Below are 19,849 nucleotides of genomic sequence, written 5' to 3' on the forward strand. Positions count from 1 at the left end.
GCTTGCCATGGACTCCTGAAACCAAATCCTAATTGGGCCTGGCCCAATGCTAGGTTAGGAGGAAGATGGGGCTACGCAGTTTCCCACCCCTAAAACAAGAGAGACCAAAGCCAAGACAGAGAAGCTTTAATAGCGGAGGTGGGACTAGGCTTGGGCTGGGAGAGGGCGGCGATGGTGTCAACTGCGGCAGCAGAAAAAGCGCGCGTCGTTAACAGCGGTGTCATCGCGGAGGCCTCCAGGCCGCTCGATCTTGGTCTGCAAGCCGCACACTCCTTTAGGGCAAGGCTCACTCCAGTTTCCAAAGTCTCCCCAGGACAGACCGGGCCCCTGCAGCTCCGTGCTGTCGGAGCAGCGGAAGCGCACGTTGTTCGCAGCCGTGTTGTCCCCGGGGGTCACGGGTGCCTCCACGCGAAGCGAGAAAGCCACCAGGAAGCCGCCGCCGGGACACCACAGCGGCTCACTCCACGCGCCCCACCTGCGAGGAAAGCAGAGACGCGCGGTCTCCGCGGGCGCCCTCACCCACCTCCAGCCGGACCCAGGCCTCGGGGCTTCCCAGTCAGGTGCTCCAGTCACCTGACCTCCACCGAGGTGCGGAGCTGGGAGTCTCCCACCCGCTTCCCAGGTCTAAACCTCCCCACAGCGCTGGAGGAACCTGCCTATCGGTAGGGGATGCGTGTAATGGAGAGTAAGGGGCATACACCGACCCTAGGGGATCCTCGGCCCCTGCCCCCCACCTTCCAGACTGGGACTCCACCACGTGCGTGTTGAGCTCCGCATTCCCGCGTGCGCAGTGCAGCCGGATTCCGTTCAGAGCCGTGTCGTCGCCAGTAATGCCTTGGGGGGGCTCCACCTGGGCGGCGGAGGACGAGTCAGAAGACTGCCATCCTCTGCTTGGGGTCCCCACCGAGACCTAGGCCTGAGCCCCTACCTTGAGTGAGAACCCGCTGGCGAAGAATCTGTCAGGACACATCTCTGGCCAGGCCCAGTCGCCCCAGGGCCCCCCGTTGGTCACCTCGATGACCAATGTGTAGCCGCTGGACACATCTGCTCTTGCACGCCCGAAGCACGTCGCCCACAGCAGCAGAAGCAGCTTGGCTCCCGCGCCCCGCTCCATCCCGCAGCCTCTGTGAGCCCAGGCCCTTTGTGCAGGTGTATACCACCTTTGCCCTAAGAGGGCTCCGACTGCGGAAGGGCCACCTGGATTAAGTGACACTCAAAACTAATCCGTTCCGGAAGCCTACAAACTTGTTTCTCAGCTCAGGGAGACTGACGCTCCCAGCGCCAGAGGAGGAGGCTTTAAATAACCACCAACCTACCGAACGTTTACAGACTATAGGCCACGAATCGTGGTTAGCGTTTTGCTGGCATGTTTTATTTAATCCACACAACAATTTTAGGAGGTGAGAATTACCATTCCTATTCTGCCAGTGAGGGAACTAGGGCTGCGAAATTGCAAGCGACTTGCCTAAGGTCACAGTCAGCAAGCCAGGGAACATTCCAGCACTAGGAAATGGGGAACCCACGGCTAGGGATGGAAGTGATGGTTCCAGAATCCCACTGGACAGGGACCCCAGGGAACTCCAGGATGTGAGGGAGCATCGAAGTGAGACAGGGCAAGAATCCATGAACTGTGGGAGCTGGGAAGCATCTTGTGAGTGATTGGGGCCCCGAATCCTTGAGAATCTGGGACATTCCTTCCCCTCAAAAGAAAATGTACACAGAGACAGGAACAGTTTTAAAAAGTTTATGGACAGGGAACTGAGAACAGGAGACGACGCTATTTCTTTCATCGCTTCCTGTAGCCTTTCCCTCCATGTTTTTCCCCCTGTGACCACCAGGGGGACTCCTAATTAAAAACAAAAAATTGTTGTGGGGAGTACCACCCCTGATTTGCCTGCCCTTCATACAACACATTCCTTTGTCTATTCAATATTACTTATTTAGAAATAATGTGTTTGGGCCCAGGCAATATTCTAAATGCTAAATAGAGCAGCCACCAAGAAAAGGCCCCTGTCTTCATCAGAGCTCACATTCCAGTGGGAGAGACAGATGATAAATTCTCCAATGGACCCTGAGCTCTGTGAAGGCACATTTGTCTTCATGGGGCCTAGTACAGGGCCTGGCATGTGGAGGTAGTTAATAAAGGTTGGTTTGATGAATGATTGAGGAATCAATTTGGAGATTAAAAAAAGTAAACTACAAAAATGTAAAAGGTGACAGCCTAAACTATATAATTGAGACCTCAGGCATCCAGATTAAGATAAGGTCCCCTGGGCTTCCCTGGTGGCACAGTGGTTGAGAATCCGCCTGCCAATGCAGGGGACACGGGTTCGAGCCCTGGTCCGGGAAGATCCCACATGCCGCGGAGCAACTAAGCCCGTGCGCCACAACTACTGAGCCTGCGCTCTAGAGCCCGCGAGCCACAACTGCTGAGCCCTCGTGCCACAACTACTGTAGCCCGCGCGCCTAGAGCCTGTGCTCCACAACAAGAGAAGCCACCACAATGAGAAGCCCGCGCACCGCAACAAAGAGTAGCACCGGCTCACCGCAACGAGAGAAAGCCCGCGCGCAGCAACGAAGACCCAACGCCACCAAAAAATAAATAAATTTATAAAATAAAAAATAATAATAAGATAAGGTCCCCTGGGGACAGGATAGAGAATTTAGAAGAGGGTGTTCTCTGAATCCCAGGTGCCCCATGCTTGAACTTAAAAGGTAAGATTTATGGAGCAGCTGTAGTAAGCTTTTCCATTTACAGTGTTTGCACATACGATATCAGTTAATCCTCACATGAAGCCTGCAAAAGAACATATTATCCTCAATGTACAGTGGAGGGAACTCAGGCCCAGAGTCAACTTAGGGTCCACCATTGCTCAGTGGGGGAACTGGTTCTGACCTCAGCCTCTCCTGACAATAACCAGCCCTCCTCTTACTACAACCTGGCCTTACAGGGAAGGGAAATGTAGCGACGTGTCACTGCTACCGAATCCCCCAAATCCTCTTCATTGATTCCCTCTCTCCTCAGATGCTGCCCTCTGGGGCAAAGGGCACAGGGGAGAGGGACTTAGTAGGTTAATTATTAACCCTTTGCGCCTCAGGCACTGCGGCTTCTCTCCCCTCCTGGAGGCGAAGGGACAAGGCCTGGCGAGGGGCTGGTGAGGGGGCGGTGGTCCCTGCAGCAGCCATGCGGGTCGCACTGCCTCAGCCGGTCCCTCGGCGCTGCTTGCGCAGTGCGATTCCTCTTGCTGTCTTCACACTACTGCTTGTTTATCTCTGGGCTCGGAGCCTCCGTGAGTACCCCTTCCCTCACCTGCTCTGGGAGGAACCGGGGAATCCAGGCCCTTGAGACCTAAGGTCTCTCCTCAAGCCCTCGTTGTTCTGTTTCACTTCCCTCAGGTGCCCTCTCAGGCTGCAGATCTGGGGCCCAGTCCTGCATTGCCAGGGAACCGCCTCCTTTCCAGGTATGCTCCCGGAAGGGCTGGGACTGGGAGCTCCAGGTAGGACCCTGAGCAGGGGGAAGTGCACCAGGCTGAGGATCCGATGAAGGGCAGGCCCTCCTCCTCCTCTCCCTTCTCCCGTCAGAAGCTGAGAATACAGCAAGAGGGACACCATCTAGATTTTAGGAATAATTTCTTCAGAGCCCAACTGGGCTGCTTGGCGAACCCAGCAAGCTAGGGCTTCTGCTCCCACTCCGTTCCCCTCCTATCTCACCCCCAGGTCCGGCAACAGTCGGGACCCTTGGAGGCCCCGGAACGGGAAGAGCCTCAGTGTCTGGGCCCTCAGGGGATGCTGGGCCGCATGATGAGGCCGTTCCGCGCCAGTCTGAACCCGGAAAGGGATGTGGAGTTGTCGCAGTACCTGGCAGGATGGAGGGAGCTAGTCCGGTGAGTGGTCTCTCCCCCAACCCCATCCAGTCCCCGCCTCTTTGTGGCTCCATCGCCCTCTCTCAAACCTTCCTACCCTTCCCACCATCACACACAGGTTCCTAATTCCCCTCGGCTCCATCTTCGCCTTCGCCACAAGCGAGGCCTCCGCCAAAGTGACAGCCCTCGAGGCTCTGGTGCACGGCCCAGAGGCCGCGCACTACACGTCGCTGGCGACCATGGTGGCGTGGGAGCGGCCCGGGATCGCCCCACGACTCTCGGCCGGGTGCCCGGGCTCAATGACGATGCTCTTGCTGCACCGTGCGCTACGCTGGTCCCAGCTCTGCCTCCACCGGGTGGCTACCGGGATGCTCGGAGGCCCGGACGCTGGCGCTCAGTGCAGCGACGCCTACGGCACTGCCCTGGCTCCGCACCACCCCTGGTTCGTCCGTCAGGCCGCTCACCTCGCATTCCTCGCCTTCCCGAGTCGCGGCCGCTTGCTCGAGCTGGCGTGTCCGGGTTCCAAAGAGGCGGAGGCGCGGAACGCGCTGGTCCGGGCCGCGGGCACCCTAGAGGACGTCTACAACCGTACTCAGGGCTTGTTGGCCGACGGCGGCCTGCTCGAGCTGGCCTGACGCCTACTGGCCGGAGGAAGGAAGCGCCCTGGGGAGGGGTCGGTGCAGCTCCAGGTTGAGCCCTTGGCCCCGCCTCCCGGTGCCGGGGGCGTGGTCTCCATATACCCCGCTTCCTTGGTGACGTCACCACCCCGGAGGCTCACCTTGATAGGGGTGGGTTTTTTAGACCCTGCCTCTATCCGCAATCTCCGGGAGAAGGGAGGAGCTGTGGGGAATAAAAAGTATTCTTTGGGACTTCCCTGGTGGCAGTGGTTGAGAATTCGCCTGCCAATGCAGGGGACCCGGGTTTGAGCCCTGGTCCGAAAGATCCCACATGCAGCGGAGCAACTAAGCCCGTGAGCCACAACTACTAAGCCTGTGCTCTAGAGCAGCGAACCACAAGTACTGAGCCCACAGGCCTAGAGCCCTTGCTCGGCAACAAGAGAAACCACCGCAGTGAGAAGCCTGCACGGCAAGGAAGAGTAGCCCCTGCTCGCCGCAAGTAGAGAAAAGCCCGTGCACAGCAACGAAGACCCAACGCAGCCTAAAATAAATAAATAAATAAATAAATAAATAAATTTATTTTAAAAAAAGTATTCTTTGGTAGCCGTCGATTTAGGGCGTTTTGTGTGATGACAGCAGGCGCTTAAGGGAAACAGGAAAAAATAGATGTGGGAAGATGTGTCATCCCTGTTTCCGGCCGCCGAGAGACTCATGCTACCCCTGGCCTATGTCAACCACTCCTACAGCTTCAGTTGCCAACTACGTGCCAAGTCTCCAGACCAGACGTGTCCCCTGAGCTGCAGCCCCCATAAAGCAAACTCTTTCCCGGACACCTCCACAGACACCACAAATGCAACACATCCAACACGAATCCAGTCACCTCCTCCCAGAACTGCACCTCTTCTTGTGTTTCCTATCTCAATAAATGACACCCTTTCCTGTCAACTACCCAAGGCTAAAACCTGTGCGTCTTGCCTCACACCAAGCAGGTGCTCAGCTCAATAATGTATGTTTATTAAATGACTCCACTCCCACAATAGTAAAGTTACACACTGATAATTCCCAAATTATAACTCCAACCCACTTTCCCCTGGACTCCAGAATACTATATATCACTTCCTTATTCCACATCTCCACTTGGATTTCAACTAGAGATAGCAAACTTAACAAGTCCGAAACTGAGCTTCCAATATTCTCTCCTCCCAAAATACTCCACAGTCCTCGCTAGCTCAGCAAACGACAATTCCATTCTTCCAAGTCCTTAAGCCAAAATCCTTGCAGTCATCCTGACTCTTTGGTTTCTCTTTCATCGTACCCACCTCCAAGCAGTCAGAATCTATTTCTCACTATCTCCACTGCTACCAACCTTGTCAAGTCAACTTCATCTATCACCTGGATTATTGCAATAGCCTCCTAATTGTTTCTCTCTTCCATACTTTGCGTCCCTACAGTGTATTTTCAATAGAGCAGCCAAAGTGATCTTTAAAATATAAAGCATATCGTGTCACTTCCCTGCTCAAAACTTTCCAATGGCTTCCTATTGCAGGAAATTTTCTAGATCATATTTTCAGTTGAGAATGATGAAAAGCTTCTCAAAGGCCCTATGTGATCTGATTGCACTAGCCAAACTGACCTCGTCAATATTCATTCAGTATGTCAGGCATGATCATGCCTCATGACTTTGCACTTGATCTTCCCTCTGTCCAGAATGCTTTTCCCCAAAATATACAAATGACTTCCCTCCTTCCTTCTGGTCTTTATTTAAATGTCTCTCCAGTGAGACCTTCCCTGATTATTCTAAAATTTCAACACACACACACACACACACACACACACACACACACATCTTCCTATCTCCCTTCTTTGCTTTTTCTTCTTAATATGATTCACTATTTAACATGCTGTATATTGCACTTACTTTTTTGTCTCCCTTAATACATGTAAGTTCCATGGGGCTAGGAATTTCTGTCTACTTTGTTCCCTGATGTACTTCCAGTGCCTCAAACTGTGCCTGGCACCCAGTAGACATTCAACAGCTTTTGTTGAATGAATGTATGAGCACTAAAAATAGTTCAGATGGCTGGAGACAAGTGTGTCAAAAAGAAAAGAGGCGATTGCACAACAAAGTAAATGTACTTCATGCTACTGCATTGTACACCAAAAATGGTTAAAATGCTAAATTTTATGTTATTTATATTTTATTACAATAAAAAATTTAGAAGTAAATAAGAGATGTGATTCCAGACAGGTGGGCAGGAGTGAGTACATGAAGGGCCTTATAAACTATGTTACAGAGACAGGACTTTATCTTGAGAGTTAATTTTAAGTGGGGGATTGTCTGGATCATATTTTCAATTCAAAACACCAGCTCCAGGGATTCTCTGGTAGTCCAGTGGTTAAGAATCCATCTTGCAATGCAGGGGACGCTGGTTCAATCCCTGGTCAGTGAACTAAGATCCCACATGCCGCGGGGCAACTAAACCCAAGTGCTGCAACTACAGAGCCCACCCACCACAACTAATGAGCCCCTGTGCTCTGGAATCCGTGCATTCTGGAGCCTGCACACCACAATTAGAGAGAAGACCACGCACCACAACGAAAGATCCTGCGTGACACAACTAAGACCCTACGTGGCAAATAAATAAATACTTAAAAAAAAAAAAAACCACCAGCTCCAGCTGCAGTATGTAGAAATAGTATGGCAGGTTCATAGGAGGACTACTCCACACAGTAACAGCAAAATACACATTCTTCTCAAGCGCACATGCAACATTCTCCAGGATGGACCATAGGGTAGGCCACAAAAAGGTCTCAATTAATTTAAAAAGGTTGAACTCACAAAATATTCTCCAACTAAACTGGAGTGAAATTAGAAATCAATAGCAAAAGGGAATTTAGAAAATTCACAAGTATGTGAATTTTCCTAACCAACCACTGGGTCAAAGAAGAAATCACAGGGAAAATATTTTGAGGTTAGTGAAAATGAAAACAAAACATACCAAAACTTGGGATACAGCATAAGCAGTGCTCAGAAGGAAACGTGTAGCTATGAATGCCTATATTAAAAATGAAGAAAGATCTCAAATCAACAGCTTAACCTTCTACCTTAATAAACTAGAAAAAGAAAAGCAGGGAATTCCCTGGCAGTCCAGTGGTTAGGACTCCCCGCTTCCACTGCATGGGGCCTGGGTTCAGTCCTTGCTTGGGGAACTAAGATCCTGCAAGCCACGTGTCACAGCTGAAAAGAAAAAAGAAAAGAAAAGAAAAAGGAGAGCAAACTAAATCTAAAGAAAGCAGAAGGAAGGAAATAATAAAGATTAGGGTGTAAACAAATGAAATAGAAAACAGAAAAACAATAGAATCAACTAAAACAAAAGTTGGCTCTTTGAAAAGACCACTAAGATTGACGAACCTTTAGCTAGACTGACCAAGAAAAAGAGAGAGAAGACTCAAATTACTAAAATCAAAAATGAAAGAGGGGATGCTGTGGAGCAACTAAGCCCATGCACCACAACTACTGAGCCTGCACTCTAGAGCCTGTGAGCCACAACTACTGAGCCTGTGTGCTGCCACTACTGAAGCCTGTGTGCCTAGAGCCTGTGCTCCACAACAAGAGAAGCCATCGCAATGAGAAGCCCGCACACCACAACGAAGAGTAGCCCCTGCTCGCCACAACTAGAGAAAGCACGCACGCAGCAATGAAGACCCAATGCAGCCAAAAAAAAAAAGAGTTTATAGAAGAAAATACAAAAGAGTATTAAAAAAAAAAAATGAGGGACTTCTCTGGTAGCGCAGTGGTTAAGAATCCGCCAGCCAATGCAGGGGACACAGGTTCGAGCCCTGGTCCAGGAAGATCCCACATGCCGCTGATCAACTAGGCCTGAGTGCCACAACTACTGAGCCTGCGCTGTAGAGCCTGCAAGCCACAACTACTGAGCCTGCATGCCACGACTACTGCAGCCTGCGTGTCTAGAGCCTGTGCTCCGCAACAAACAAAAGCCGCTGCAATGAGAAGCCTGCACACCACAACGAAGAGTAGCCCCCGCTCGCCACAACTAGAGAAAGCCCGCGCACAGCAACAAAGACCCAACACAGCCAATAAATAAATTAATTAAAAAAAAAAAAAAGAAGAAAGAAAGAGCGGGTGTTCCCTGATGGCCTAGTGGTTAGGATTCCAGGCTTTCACTTCTGTGGCCCGGGTTCAATCCCTGGTCAGGAACTGAGATCCTGAAAAAAAAAAAAAAAAGAGGAAACATTACTAACGATCTTACAGAAATAAAAAGTATTATAAGGAAATACTGTAAACAACTGTAGGCCAATAAAGTAGATAACCTAAATGAAATGAACAAATTCCTAAAAAGACACACACTACCAAACCTGACTCAAGAATAAATACAAAATCTGGGGCTTCCCTGGTGGTGCAGTGATTAAGAATCTGCCTGCCAATGCAGGGGACACAGGTTTGAGCCCTGGTCTGGGAAGATCCCACATGGAAGATCCCACATGTCGCGGAGCAACTAAGCTGCAACTAAGAAAAAGCCCATACGCAGCAATGAAAACCCAATGCAGCTGAAAATAAATAAATTAATTAACTTTAAAAAAAAGAAAAGAAAGTGAGAAGACAGTCCATGGAATGGGAGAAAATATTTGCAAATTGTATGTCTGATAAAGGTGTAGTATGTAGAATATAAAAAGAACAATTAGGATTATGGGATTAACAGATGCAAAGTACTATACATAAAATAGATAAACAACAATGATTTACTGCATAGCACAGGGAGCTATACTCATATATCTTGTAATAGCCTATAAGGGAAATATATATATATATGTTAATCACTTTGCTATACACCTGAAACTAACACAATATTGTAAATCAACTATACTTCAATTTTTTAAAAAGTTTGATGTTGGGAGTTCCCTAGTGACCGAGTGGTTAGGATTCTGGGCTTTCACTGCAGGGGCCCGGGGTTTAGTCCCTGGTGGGGGAACTAGGATCCCACAAGCCGCGCGATGCGGCAAAAGAAAAAAAAAGAAAAGAAAAAGTTTGATGCTTTACTCGTGAAGGGAAAAAAAAAACCCGCATAACTCAACAATAAAGAGAGAACCCAATTTTAAAACAGGCAAAGGACTTAAATAGGTATTTTTCAAAAGAAGATATACAAATGGTCAATCAGCGCATGAAAATATGTTCAATGTCACTCATCACAGGGAAAAGCAAAAACAACAACAACAACAACAACCCCACAAGATACCACTTCACACCCACTAGGATGGGTAAAATTAAAAATGCACCACAAGAATTAGGAAGTGGAGAAATCGGAATCCTCATTCATGGCTGGTGAGGATGTAAAACGAGGCAGCTGCTGTGGAAAAGCTGTCAGTTCCTTAAAATGTTAAACAAAAATTTACTAAATGACCTAACAATTTCACTCCTAGTATATACGCCTAAGTATATACCTAAGAAAAACGAAAACATAGTGCGGTCATTCTAAATCGGAGACGCTCAAGTCTATCCTGAAGCCTCTTTGAATCGCAACTCCGATCAGTCCCGCGTATACCGATAGGAACGTAGTTTTTCCAGACGGTTTGGATCTGTTTGTTGTTTGGGTTTTTTTGTTTGTTTCTTGTTTCTTTGTTTGCCACCCACGCTGCCATCAAGCTCTCACGGTCGCAAAGAAGGTTCACTACACATTTCTTTTCCTTTCTGCCGTCAACCGTGGCGCGGCTTCGCCCCCAGAAGGCCTCAGAGCACGACTAAAGAGGGTGACGGAGCGCTTTACGACAGTTGCTTTGTGGCCGTACCGGAGGAGGAAGATGGCGGCCACCTTAGTAGCTGCTCGGGGAGCGCGGCCAGCACCAGCCTGGGGGCCTGAGGCCATTACCCCCGACTGGGAAAACCGAGAAGTCTCAACAGGGGTAAGGAAGGACTCGGGGTTCACGAGATATGCACAGGGATTGAAGCGATGGAAAGATAAGGCTGGAGTGGGTTGGGAGAACTGGAGGGGCGGGGAAGAGAGGTGGTCTGTGTGATGCTGTCAGGCAGGAGAAGGGTATCCTAAGGACGCAGGAGTGGTGTGGGAGGAGGTGGAAGGTAGGCTGAAGCGTGGAATTCTGGAATCTTGCAGGACGAAAGCTTAAGGTCAGGGTGGGCCTTTGGGAACTTGAAGATTGAATTTCTGGTATTCTGCGGGTTATTGAGAACCCCATGAGATTTGACGATGTGTTGGTGGCGCACGACTTTTCTTATACTCTAGGGACTGGATAGACGGATCATTAAGGTTTGTGTATGCTGGAGAATATGGAGAGGCCCAGGCTCACCCCTTTCTCCTCTTTCTCCAGACCACTATCATGGCCGTGCAATTTGAAGGGGGCGTGGTTCTAGGAGCCGACTCCAGAACAACCACTGGGTGAGCTCAGGACAGATATGTGAAAGGTCTTCTTCCCGTCTTTCCCTTCCTTCCTTCCTTGCCTGCCAGCCCATCCTTACCCTCCATAGACTACTGTGGGAAGGGAGGTTTCGCCCCTCCCGGGAGATAAGGATTTGTTCCAGCTTCTACTGCTTCGTAGTTCTCTTCACCTTTTGGTGAACTTCTTGCAAAAGTTTGTTCTCCAGCCTGCTTCAGTTTAGATGAGAACTAACAGGAAATACTGGAATTCCTGTTGAGGGAGTGGATGGTAAAAGATGCAAGTGGGAGACAGGTGGGGTCCTTCCCTCACTATTCTGCTATCCTGCAGGTCGTACATCGCCAATCGAGTGACTGACAAGCTGACCCCTATTCACGACCGTATTTTTTGCTGCCGCTCAGGCTCAGCAGCTGATACCCAGGCAGTAGCTGACGCAGTCACTTATCAGCTTGGTTTCCACAGGTACTTGTGGGCATTGGGGGAGCAAGTATCTGAAAGGAGTTGGGACCTGAGGAGCGGAATAGTCTGACTTCCAGGTCCTGACACTGCCTTCCCTATGACTCCCTTCACCCTCTAGCATCGAGCTGAATGAGCCTCCGCTGGTACACACGGCAGCCAGCCTCTTTAAGGAGATGTGTTACCGATACCGAGAAGACCTGATGGCAGGAATCATCATTGCGGGCTGGGACCCCCAAGAAGGGGGGCAGGTCAGATACCACCACCCCGAGAACATTGGAACCATGCCTTTCATTCTCTCCCCACCGCAGGCATTTTCTAGTTCTCTTTCCAGTCTCTACATCACTTACTATTAACTTTTCACATACCAGTTCCGCAGTGGACAGGCGAACATATGTGTGTTGTGGGGAGGGTACAAATGGTGACACTCTTCTCCTCCCTCCGTCTGGCAGGTGTATTCGGTACCCATGGGGGGTATGATGGTAAGACAGTCCTTTGCCATCGGGGGCTCCGGGAGTTCCTATATCTATGGCTATGTCGATGCTACCTACCGGGAGGGCATGACCAAGGAAGAATGTCTGCAATTCACTGCCAATGGTGAGAACTGCGGCTTCTGGGTCTGTGAGCATAAACCCCCATACTCGAGCCAGGTCAGCATTCCTCTTTCCTTGCCACGATCCCAGCATCTGACTCCAATCCCAACTTTCCTCTTTTCTCCACAGCTCTCGCTTTGGCCATGGAGCGGGATGGCTCCAGCGGAGGAGTGATCCGCCTGGCAGCCATTGCGGAATCAGGGGTAGAGCGGCAGGTACTTTTGGGAGACCAGATTCCCAAATTCACCATTGCCACTTTACCACATCCCTGAATCCTAGGATTCTAAGATACAACAAGAGACATCCCATACTGATGACAAAATTCAATAAATAGTTTGTCAGTGAGAACCTGTGTGCTTTGGGGTTCTTTTCTTAACCTCAAGCCTGAACTTCTCTGGCCCATTTCTGTTTGTATAAACCACTGCCCTGAGGGAGCTGGAGAGGACCCTTCTCCAGGCCATCATGCCCCACACTTTCGTTACCATATCCAGGTCTCTGTGACACTAGTGTGGTTGGTGTAGGGGCTCCCAACAAATGACCCACTCCCCTCCCTGTTTAAGCCTAAGGGGGAACTCAGAATTCTGAGAGAGACTGGAGTCACCTCCCCTCAGCCTGCCTCCTGCCTCCTGGGAGGCTACTGGCCCTAAAGTCAGAAGGACTCCACATGTCTGACCCAGGTTCACAGTCCCCTCTCTTCACAGTCACCTCTGTCACCTCATCTTGTCAGAAGCAGCAGTGTGACTTCTTTGGCTTTCGGGAGGAAGTTGGACCTTGGTGCACATGGAGTTTAAGTTTGACCTTGAGTGGGAGAGGGCGGCCACTGGGAGTGCTGTGGGTTGGCTCCAGAAGCCACCATTCCCATGGGGAGGTGATGGGAAGTTACCTTTCAGCCCCACGGATGAGAAACAGAGCTGGCTCTGGCCCTGCAAGACGGTCCCCACTCCAGCCAAGTGCTCATTGACAGTGACCGACAGTCTTGCCCTAATCTACATTTCTCCAGTCTATGGATAAGGGAACTGTGGAAGCCACATTTGAAAACCTGGTTCTAGAATATAATCCTACCCTGGAGGATTTCGGGGGGTACAGAGGAGGCTTCCTAAGGAGTTGGTGAGGTCCTGAATTAAGTGAAGAAGGATCTCTCACCCCAAATGTGTGTCTCAAAAGAACCAATGCGGAACTTTTGATTTTCTGCAAAACCTGTTCTCCCGGTCCTCCCTGTCTCAAGGCATCTTTGAATCCTCTTTCCCTTGTACTCCAAAATCCTGAGAACTCTCCATCCCTCAACAGAAAGGCCTTTCCTGGCCACTTGAATTTTAAGAAACCACCCTCCTCCACCCTGCTCTCACATTACCTGTTTAATTTTCTTCGTAGCAGTACTTACCGCTGTCTCCTATTACCATGCTTATTTATTTATTGTCTGCCTCCCCTACCAGAAAGCAGATTCAGTGAGAAGAGAGAATTCCTTGTGCTTGATTCACTGATATATTTTCAATGGCCTGGCAGGGAGTGGACATTTGATAGTCATTGAACGAATACGCTCCCTAGCCCCATCTGCTGTCCTGCCTACCCCGCACCCGCTCCAAACTGCTCTCACCACACTCAACTCTGAAGCTTGATTTCAGCAAACCTACTTCCTGCTAGGCACACCTGGGCGCCGCATGAGATCAGCTGCCTCCTGTTCCCCAATCCTGCGTCCTCACTCCCACCTCATGCTGCACTTCCCACCTCAGCCCCATAACAGCCCTGGTGTCGTGGTCCCCATCTCCTCTCCAAAACATGCACATACACACAGCACTTGGCAATTCTCAGTGTATTTAATAAGAAGGTCATGAGGGGTCTGAGGGAGCTGGACACTGGGATGACTGAGAAGGCGGGGGAAGGAAGGTTGCCAAGGCCTCCTGGAAGTTCAGCCCTTGGTTGTCCCCTTCAAATGGTGGAGTCGTTGGCCGATGCTATGTCATGCAGCTGGTGGCGGAAGGAGAGACGGGCTTTCCTGCTGAAGTAGGCGCCAGACCCAAGGGACCCTCCCTCAGCCACGATGGAGGCTACAGCTGGGCTGGGATCTGGATCTGGGGGGGCAGCTGGATCCAGGCCTAAAAGGGAGATTGGAGGGGGAAGAAAGGAGTTGTGTGTCAGGAGGAGGAAAGAGGCCAGGGAACCTAGGGGGTGAGTGTCGCTAGCATCAGCAGGGAGAGGAGAGGGGACGTTGGCAGCAGGGCTGGGTTCCCTGGCCCGTGACCTATGCACTGGACACGGGGCCACACTCAGAAGGGCCCCCATGCTTGGTGTAATGCTCTGCTGTCACTGTCTTGAAATTCTTAATAACTTTTTTAATAAGGGGGTCCCACTTCATTTCGCACTGGGCCCTGCAAAGCGTTTAGCCAATCTTTTGGCGAAGTGATAAATCCACCTCCCGCCCAGGGGGCAGATTATCCTTTTCCCTTCCCTGATTTGAGCATTTGCCTTTCTCCCCAGTGCAGTTTGTCTGTCTGCCTGGCAGCCCACCTTTTCCTCTGTCTCCCCCGTACCTGCTCCTCTTTCAGTCCCCCGCTGTCTCCGGCACCCACACCATGGGAAACACCATGCCCCCTTCAGATCCATCTCAATAATGGACGAGACTGGGATGCAGACAATGGCCAGGAGCGCCCTAGGAGGGGTGTGGTTTCCAAGCCCCTCCACTGTGGGCAAAACTACCACTTAGCCTCAGACCGCCTGGTGATTACAGGCGCCAGGAGATGGAAGGGGGAGAAGAGGGAGGAGGGAAGGGGTGGGGGATCCCCCACTCAAAGGCCTATCCTTTTGTACCCCCTTAATTTTGGGGTCGTCTCTGATCCCCATGGAGAAGCAGGAGGAGACTAGGAGGGGAGGCATGGTAGAGACAGACACACAAGTGCCGGCACAGACAGACGCAGTGAAAATTCATCGTAGCAATGCCAGACGACAAGGGTGCCAGGCTGGACCCTGCTGGGGATTCATTTGTATTTTATTTTTTGTTAATATTTATTTATTTATTTATTTGGCTGTGCCGGGTCTTAGTTGCGCCATGTGGGATCTTCGTTTCCGCGTGCGGGATCTTTTAGTTGCGACCTGTGGGATCTAGTTCTCTGACCAGGGATTGAACCCGGGCCCTCTGCATGGGGAGCGCAGAGTCTTAGCCACTGGACCACCAGGGAAGTCCCTCGTTTATAGTTTAGAATGAGATTCATTTGTATTTAGAATGCCCAAGATGTAAAAAATTTAAAGAATAGTTTATTTTTTTAGAACAAGAAACTTTACTAGTTAGGGAAATGTTATGTTCTCAAATGGTCCAGTAGCTGTCGACCCCTTTTATGAAAATAGTTGTAATTGATTAATTATGCTGTGCCAGGTAGATTCTAGGGACTTTTACGTTATCTCACTTGATCGTGTCAATGATTTTGTGTGTGTGTGTGTGTGTGTGTGTGCGCGCGCGCGGCCACGCCGTGCAGCACGTGGGGTATTAGTTCCCGGACCAGGGACTGAATCCATGCCCCCTGCATTGGGAGTCTGAACCACTGGACCACCAGGGAAGTCCCTTTTTCTTTTTAACATCAATGATCTTTTAAAGTGTGTGTTATTATTATGCTGATCTCAGAGATGAGGAATCAGAGGCTCTGGGAGATTAGGTAGCTTGCCCAAGGTCACACAAGCAGTTATCAGAAGAGCAGTACTTTCCCTCACCCTCTTCAGTCTGACCCCAGAGTCCACTCTGTTAACTGCCACACTGAGCTTCCCAAGCATGTTCCTGACAGGTATTGCCCTCAGCCAGGTTTAAGGCAGCCAGAGCCCGGGCTGGGAGCCTCCGGTCCACAGTATGCTAACCAAGGACCCTAAATGCCCTCCAAGAGCTATATTATCATTCCCTAAGGGTATCATGATGTGGGAAAGGTTGGAAAGCACTGCTGACTATGCTGCCTGACTGAAATCTGTTATTTTATTTTATTTCTTTTTAAATTTAATTTTTATTTTATATTGGAAAATCTGTTTTTTAAATTAACTTTATGGAAGTAAAAATTTACATACAATTTAATGCACACATCTTAGTGTACAGTTCTATGAGTTTTGACAAATGCATACACCCATGTAATCACCACCCGAATCAAGATATAGGACATCTCCATCACCAAGTTCCCTGTGTGGCCTTTACTCTCCCTCTTTTTCCCCACTCCCTGCCACAGGCAACTACTGATCTGATTTCCATCACTATAGATTGGTTTTTCTGTTCCAGAACTTTATATTAATGGAATCATATAGTACTACTCTTTTGTGTACGCTTCTTTCAGCATAATGGTTTTGAAATTCACCCGTGTTGTATGTATTAACAGTTTGTATTTTTTGTAATAACAACTTTATTGAGAAATAATTCATGCACCATAAAATTCACCCTTTAAAGTCTACAATTCAGTGGTTTTTTACTATATTCACAGAGGTGTGCAACCATCACAGCTAATGTTATAACCTTCTCATCACCCTCAAGAGAAACCCTGTACCCATTAGCAGTTACTCCCCTGTCCTTCTCCCCAGCTACTGTCCCAGCTATGGTCTCTTTGGATTTACTTATTCTGGACATTTCATAGCAATGGAATCATATAATATGTGGTCCTTTGTGTCTGGCTTCTTTCGCTTAGCATAATGTTTCAAGGTCCATCCCTGTTGTAGCATGTATCAGTACATCATTCCTTTTTATGGCTGAATAATATTCCATGGTAGGGATACACCACATTTTGTTTATCTATTCATTACTTGATGGACATTTTGGTTTGTGTCTACTTTTTCGCTATTTGAATAATACTCCTGTGGACATTCATGTACAAGTTTTTGTGAGGGCATACATTTTCAGTTCTTTTTGGCATATACTTAGGAGTGGAATTGCTGGGCCATATGGTAACTCTACGCTTAACATTTTGAAACTGTTTCCGAGGTGGCTGTACCATTTTACACTTTATTCATTTTTATTGCTGAGTAATAGTCTACAGGCCACAAATTAATCAAAATAAAAAACCTCTGCTTTTCAAAAGGCACCGTTATTTTATTTATTTATTTATTTTGGCCACGCTGAGTGGCTGGGCCCCAGCAGTGAAAGAGCCAAGTCCTACTGGACCAACAGGGAATTCCCAAAAGGCACCATTATTTTAAAAAAACAAGGCACATTCTGGGTGAAAATATTTGCAATACATATATCTGATGAAGGATTTGTATCCAAAATATATAAAGAACTCTTACAAATCAATAATAAGACAAATAACATGTTTTTTTAAAAAATTAGTGAAAGAATTGAACACTTAAAAAGAGATATAAAAATGGTCAATAAGCACATGAAACATGGTCAACATCATTAGTCATCAGAGAAATGCAAATAAAACTATGATGATGTACTATTTTACACTTATTAGCATGGCTAACACTAAAAAGATAGACAATATCAAACGTTGGCCATGCTGCAGAACAAATAGAATTATCATACATAGATTTTGGAAATGTAAAACACAACAACCATTTTGGAAAACAGTTTGGCAGTTCCTTTTACCCCCTATCTTAAAATATTTCACTTATTTAAAAAGTGCTTTTTCAGAGTTGGAGGAATCAGGCTCCCTGACTTCAAACTATACCACAAAGCTACAGTAATCAAGACAGTATGGTACTGGCACAAAAACAGAAATATAGACCAATGATACAGGATAGAGTGCCCAGAGATAAACCCACACACATATGGGCACCTAATTTATGACAAAGGAGGCAAGAACATACAATGGACAAAAGACAGCCTCTTCAATAAGTGGTTCTGGGAAAACTGGACAGTTACATGTAAAAGAGTGAAATTAGAACACTACCTAACACCATACACAAAAATAAACTGCAAATGGATTAAAGATTTAAATGTAAGACCAGACACTATAAAACTCTTAGAGGAAAACATAGGAAAAACCCTCTTTGACATAAACCACAGCAAGATCTTTTTTGACCCACCTCCTAGAGTAAGGGAAATAAAAACAAAAATAAACAAATGGGACTTAATTCAACTTCAAAGCTTTTGCACGGCAAAGGAAACCATAAACAAGACAAAAAGACGACCCTCAGAATGGGAGAAAATATTTGCAAATGAAACAACAAAGGATTAATCTCCAAAATATACAAACAGCTCATGTGACTCAATATCAAAAAAACAAATAATCCAGTTAAAAAATGGGCGGAAGACCTAAATAGACATTTCACCAAAGAAGACATACAGGTGGCCAAGAGGCACATGAAAAGATGCTCAACATCACTAATTATTAGAGAAATGCAAATCAAAACTACAATGAGGTATCACCTCACACCGGTCAGAACGGTCATTATCAAAAAATCTAGAAACAATAAATGCTGCAAAGGGTGTGGTGAAAAGGAAACCTTCCTGCACTGTTGGTGGGAATGTAAATTGATACAACCACTATGGAAAACAGTATGGAGGTTCCTTAAAAAACTAAAAATAGAACTACTATATGACCCAGCAATCCCACTACTGGGCATATACCCTGAGAAAAACGTAATTCAAAAAGAGACACGTACCACAATGTTCATTGCAGCACTATTTACAATAGCCAGGGCATTGAACCAACCTAAATGTCCACTGACAGATGAATGGATAAAGAAGATGTGGCACATATATACAATGGAATATTACTCAGCCAAAAAAAGGAAAGAAATTGAGTTATTTGTAGTGAGGTGGATGGACCTAGCGTCTGTCATACAGAGTGAAGTAAGTCAGAAAGAGAAAAACAAATACCATATGCTAATGCATATATATGGAATCTTAAAAAAAAAATGGCACTGATGAACCTAGTTGCAGGGCAGGAATAAAGAGGTAGACATAGAGAATGGACTTGAGGACTTGGGGTGGGAGGGTGAAGCTGGGGCGAAGTGAGAGTAGAATCGACATATATACACTACCGAATGTAAAATAGTTGGCTGGTAGGAAGCAGCAGAGCACAGGGAGATCGGCTCAGTGCTTTGCCATGACCTAGAGGGGTGGGATAGGGAAGATGGGAGGGAGGCTCAAGAGGGAGGGGATATGGGGACATGTGTACGCATGTGGCTGATTCACTTTGTTGTGCAACAGAAACTAACAGTATTGTGAAGCAATTATACTCCAATGAAGATCTATTGTTTAAAAAGTGCTTTTTAATGACCATTTTAAAATAGCCTTTATTTGTCACTTTCTTCACCCTGCCTCTATATAAATGTGTGCAATTAGAGATCAAACAAGTTTGGCTAGTTTCTTAAAAAGTTAAAACGATGGAGCAACTCCACTCCTAGCTATTTACCCAAGAGAAACGAAAATATATTGCTACACAAAGACTTACCCAGGAATGTTTATAGGAGCTTTATTCGCAGCAGGCAAAAACTAGAAACAACCCAAATGTTCATGAAGAAATATCCATCAGCCCACTCTTCCATCTAGAAGAGATAAAGAAATCTACTTTAAAAAAAAATGAAATATTTTGTCTATTAGAACCTGAAATTTTTCCTGTTTCCCCTTAGACTGTTAGTTTCAGAAGAGCAAGTCCCGTGATAGTTTGGTTCACTACTGTATGCTCAGAGTCTGGCGCGGAGCAAGTACGCAGAAAGTAGTGAATGAATGAAAGAATGCAAGCTTGCGTACGTTAATGAATTTGTGGCCACCAGCCCTCGGGCCTTCCGTCATTCCTTCCATCTACAAATGCCAATGCGGTTCTCAGCCGGCCCGGGAAGGGGACACAGCCAGGTCCCTGCCGCGGAGGCGCGTCCCGCCAGGGGCCCTGGCGGGATCGGTGGCCGGAGAGGCCCCGGGGGGGCCGGCGCCCGAGCGAAGGAGGGTGCGCAGGGCCGAGGGCCCACAGGGAGGAGCGGGCCTGCACGGACCGACGGCGCGGGACAG

General features: G+C 48.0%; 4 protein-coding genes across 10 annotated transcripts; 2 read left to right on the forward strand and 2 right to left on the reverse strand.

The window, feature by feature from the left end:
* Positions 1-109: 109 nt before the first annotated feature.
* VMO1 (vitelline membrane outer layer 1 homolog) lies at positions 110-10,238 on the reverse strand. 5 transcript variants are annotated; one of them, XM_067716979.1, is made up of 4 exons: positions 2,436-3,127; positions 929-2,399; positions 735-850; positions 110-475 (listed from the first exon to the last, which is right to left on the reverse strand). In XM_067716979.1, the coding sequence occupies exons 2-4, from the start codon at positions 1,112-1,114 to the stop codon at positions 178-180; spliced, it is 600 nt and encodes a 199-aa protein (XP_067573080.1). In that variant the 5' UTR covers positions 1,115-2,399; positions 2,436-3,127; the 3' UTR covers positions 110-177. The 5 variants fall into 5 exon arrangements, 2 of the variants coding, with proteins under 2 accessions (XP_067573080.1, XP_067573079.1); XR_010937664.1 differs by lacking the exons at positions 929-2,399; positions 2,436-3,127 and adding exons at positions 4,328-8,707; positions 9,941-10,237 and having other exon boundaries at positions 452-475; XM_067716978.1 differs by having other exon boundaries at positions 929-3,127.
* On the forward strand, positions 3,159-5,055 carry GLTPD2 (glycolipid transfer protein domain containing 2). Its single transcript, XM_067716963.1, has 4 exons — positions 3,159-3,290; positions 3,397-3,461; positions 3,718-3,884; positions 3,982-5,055. The coding sequence occupies exons 1-4, from the start codon at positions 3,185-3,187 to the stop codon at positions 4,496-4,498; spliced, it is 855 nt and encodes a 284-aa protein (XP_067573064.1). The 5' UTR covers positions 3,159-3,184; the 3' UTR covers positions 4,499-5,055.
* Positions 10,239-10,240: 2 nt separating the features above from the next.
* On the forward strand, positions 10,241-12,285 carry PSMB6 (proteasome 20S subunit beta 6). Of its 2 annotated transcripts, none has more exons than XM_067716972.1 (6): positions 10,241-10,399; positions 10,823-10,890; positions 11,219-11,350; positions 11,466-11,595; positions 11,797-11,941; positions 12,047-12,285. In XM_067716972.1, exons 1-6 carry the CDS (start codon positions 10,298-10,300, stop codon positions 12,109-12,111), a joined length of 642 nt encoding a protein of 213 aa, XP_067573073.1. In that variant the 5' UTR covers positions 10,241-10,297; the 3' UTR covers positions 12,112-12,285. The 2 variants fall into 2 exon arrangements, with proteins under 2 accessions (XP_067573073.1, XP_067573072.1); XM_067716971.1 differs by having other exon boundaries at positions 12,067-12,285.
* A 1,447-nt stretch (positions 12,286-13,732) lies between these two features.
* C19H17orf114 (chromosome 19 C17orf114 homolog) lies at positions 13,733-19,735 on the reverse strand. 2 transcript variants are annotated; one of them, XR_010937667.1, is made up of 3 exons: positions 19,595-19,735; positions 19,296-19,389; positions 13,891-14,030 (listed from the first exon to the last, which is right to left on the reverse strand). XR_010937667.1 is itself a non-coding variant. In XM_067716987.1 (2 exons), exons 1-2 carry the CDS (start codon positions 14,536-14,538, stop codon positions 13,864-13,866), a joined length of 240 nt encoding a protein of 79 aa, XP_067573088.1. In that variant the 5' UTR covers positions 14,539-14,553; the 3' UTR covers positions 13,733-13,863. The 2 variants fall into 2 exon arrangements, 1 of the variants encoding a protein (XP_067573088.1); XM_067716987.1 differs by lacking the exons at positions 19,296-19,389; positions 19,595-19,735 and adding an exon at positions 14,466-14,553 and having other exon boundaries at positions 13,733-14,030.
* Positions 19,736-19,849: the final 114 nt, after the last annotated feature.

Source organism: Pseudorca crassidens, chromosome 19, assembly GCF_039906515.1.
Source record: "Pseudorca crassidens isolate mPseCra1 chromosome 19, mPseCra1.hap1, whole genome shotgun sequence".
NCBI lineage: Eukaryota > Metazoa > Chordata > Mammalia > Artiodactyla > Delphinidae > Pseudorca > Pseudorca crassidens.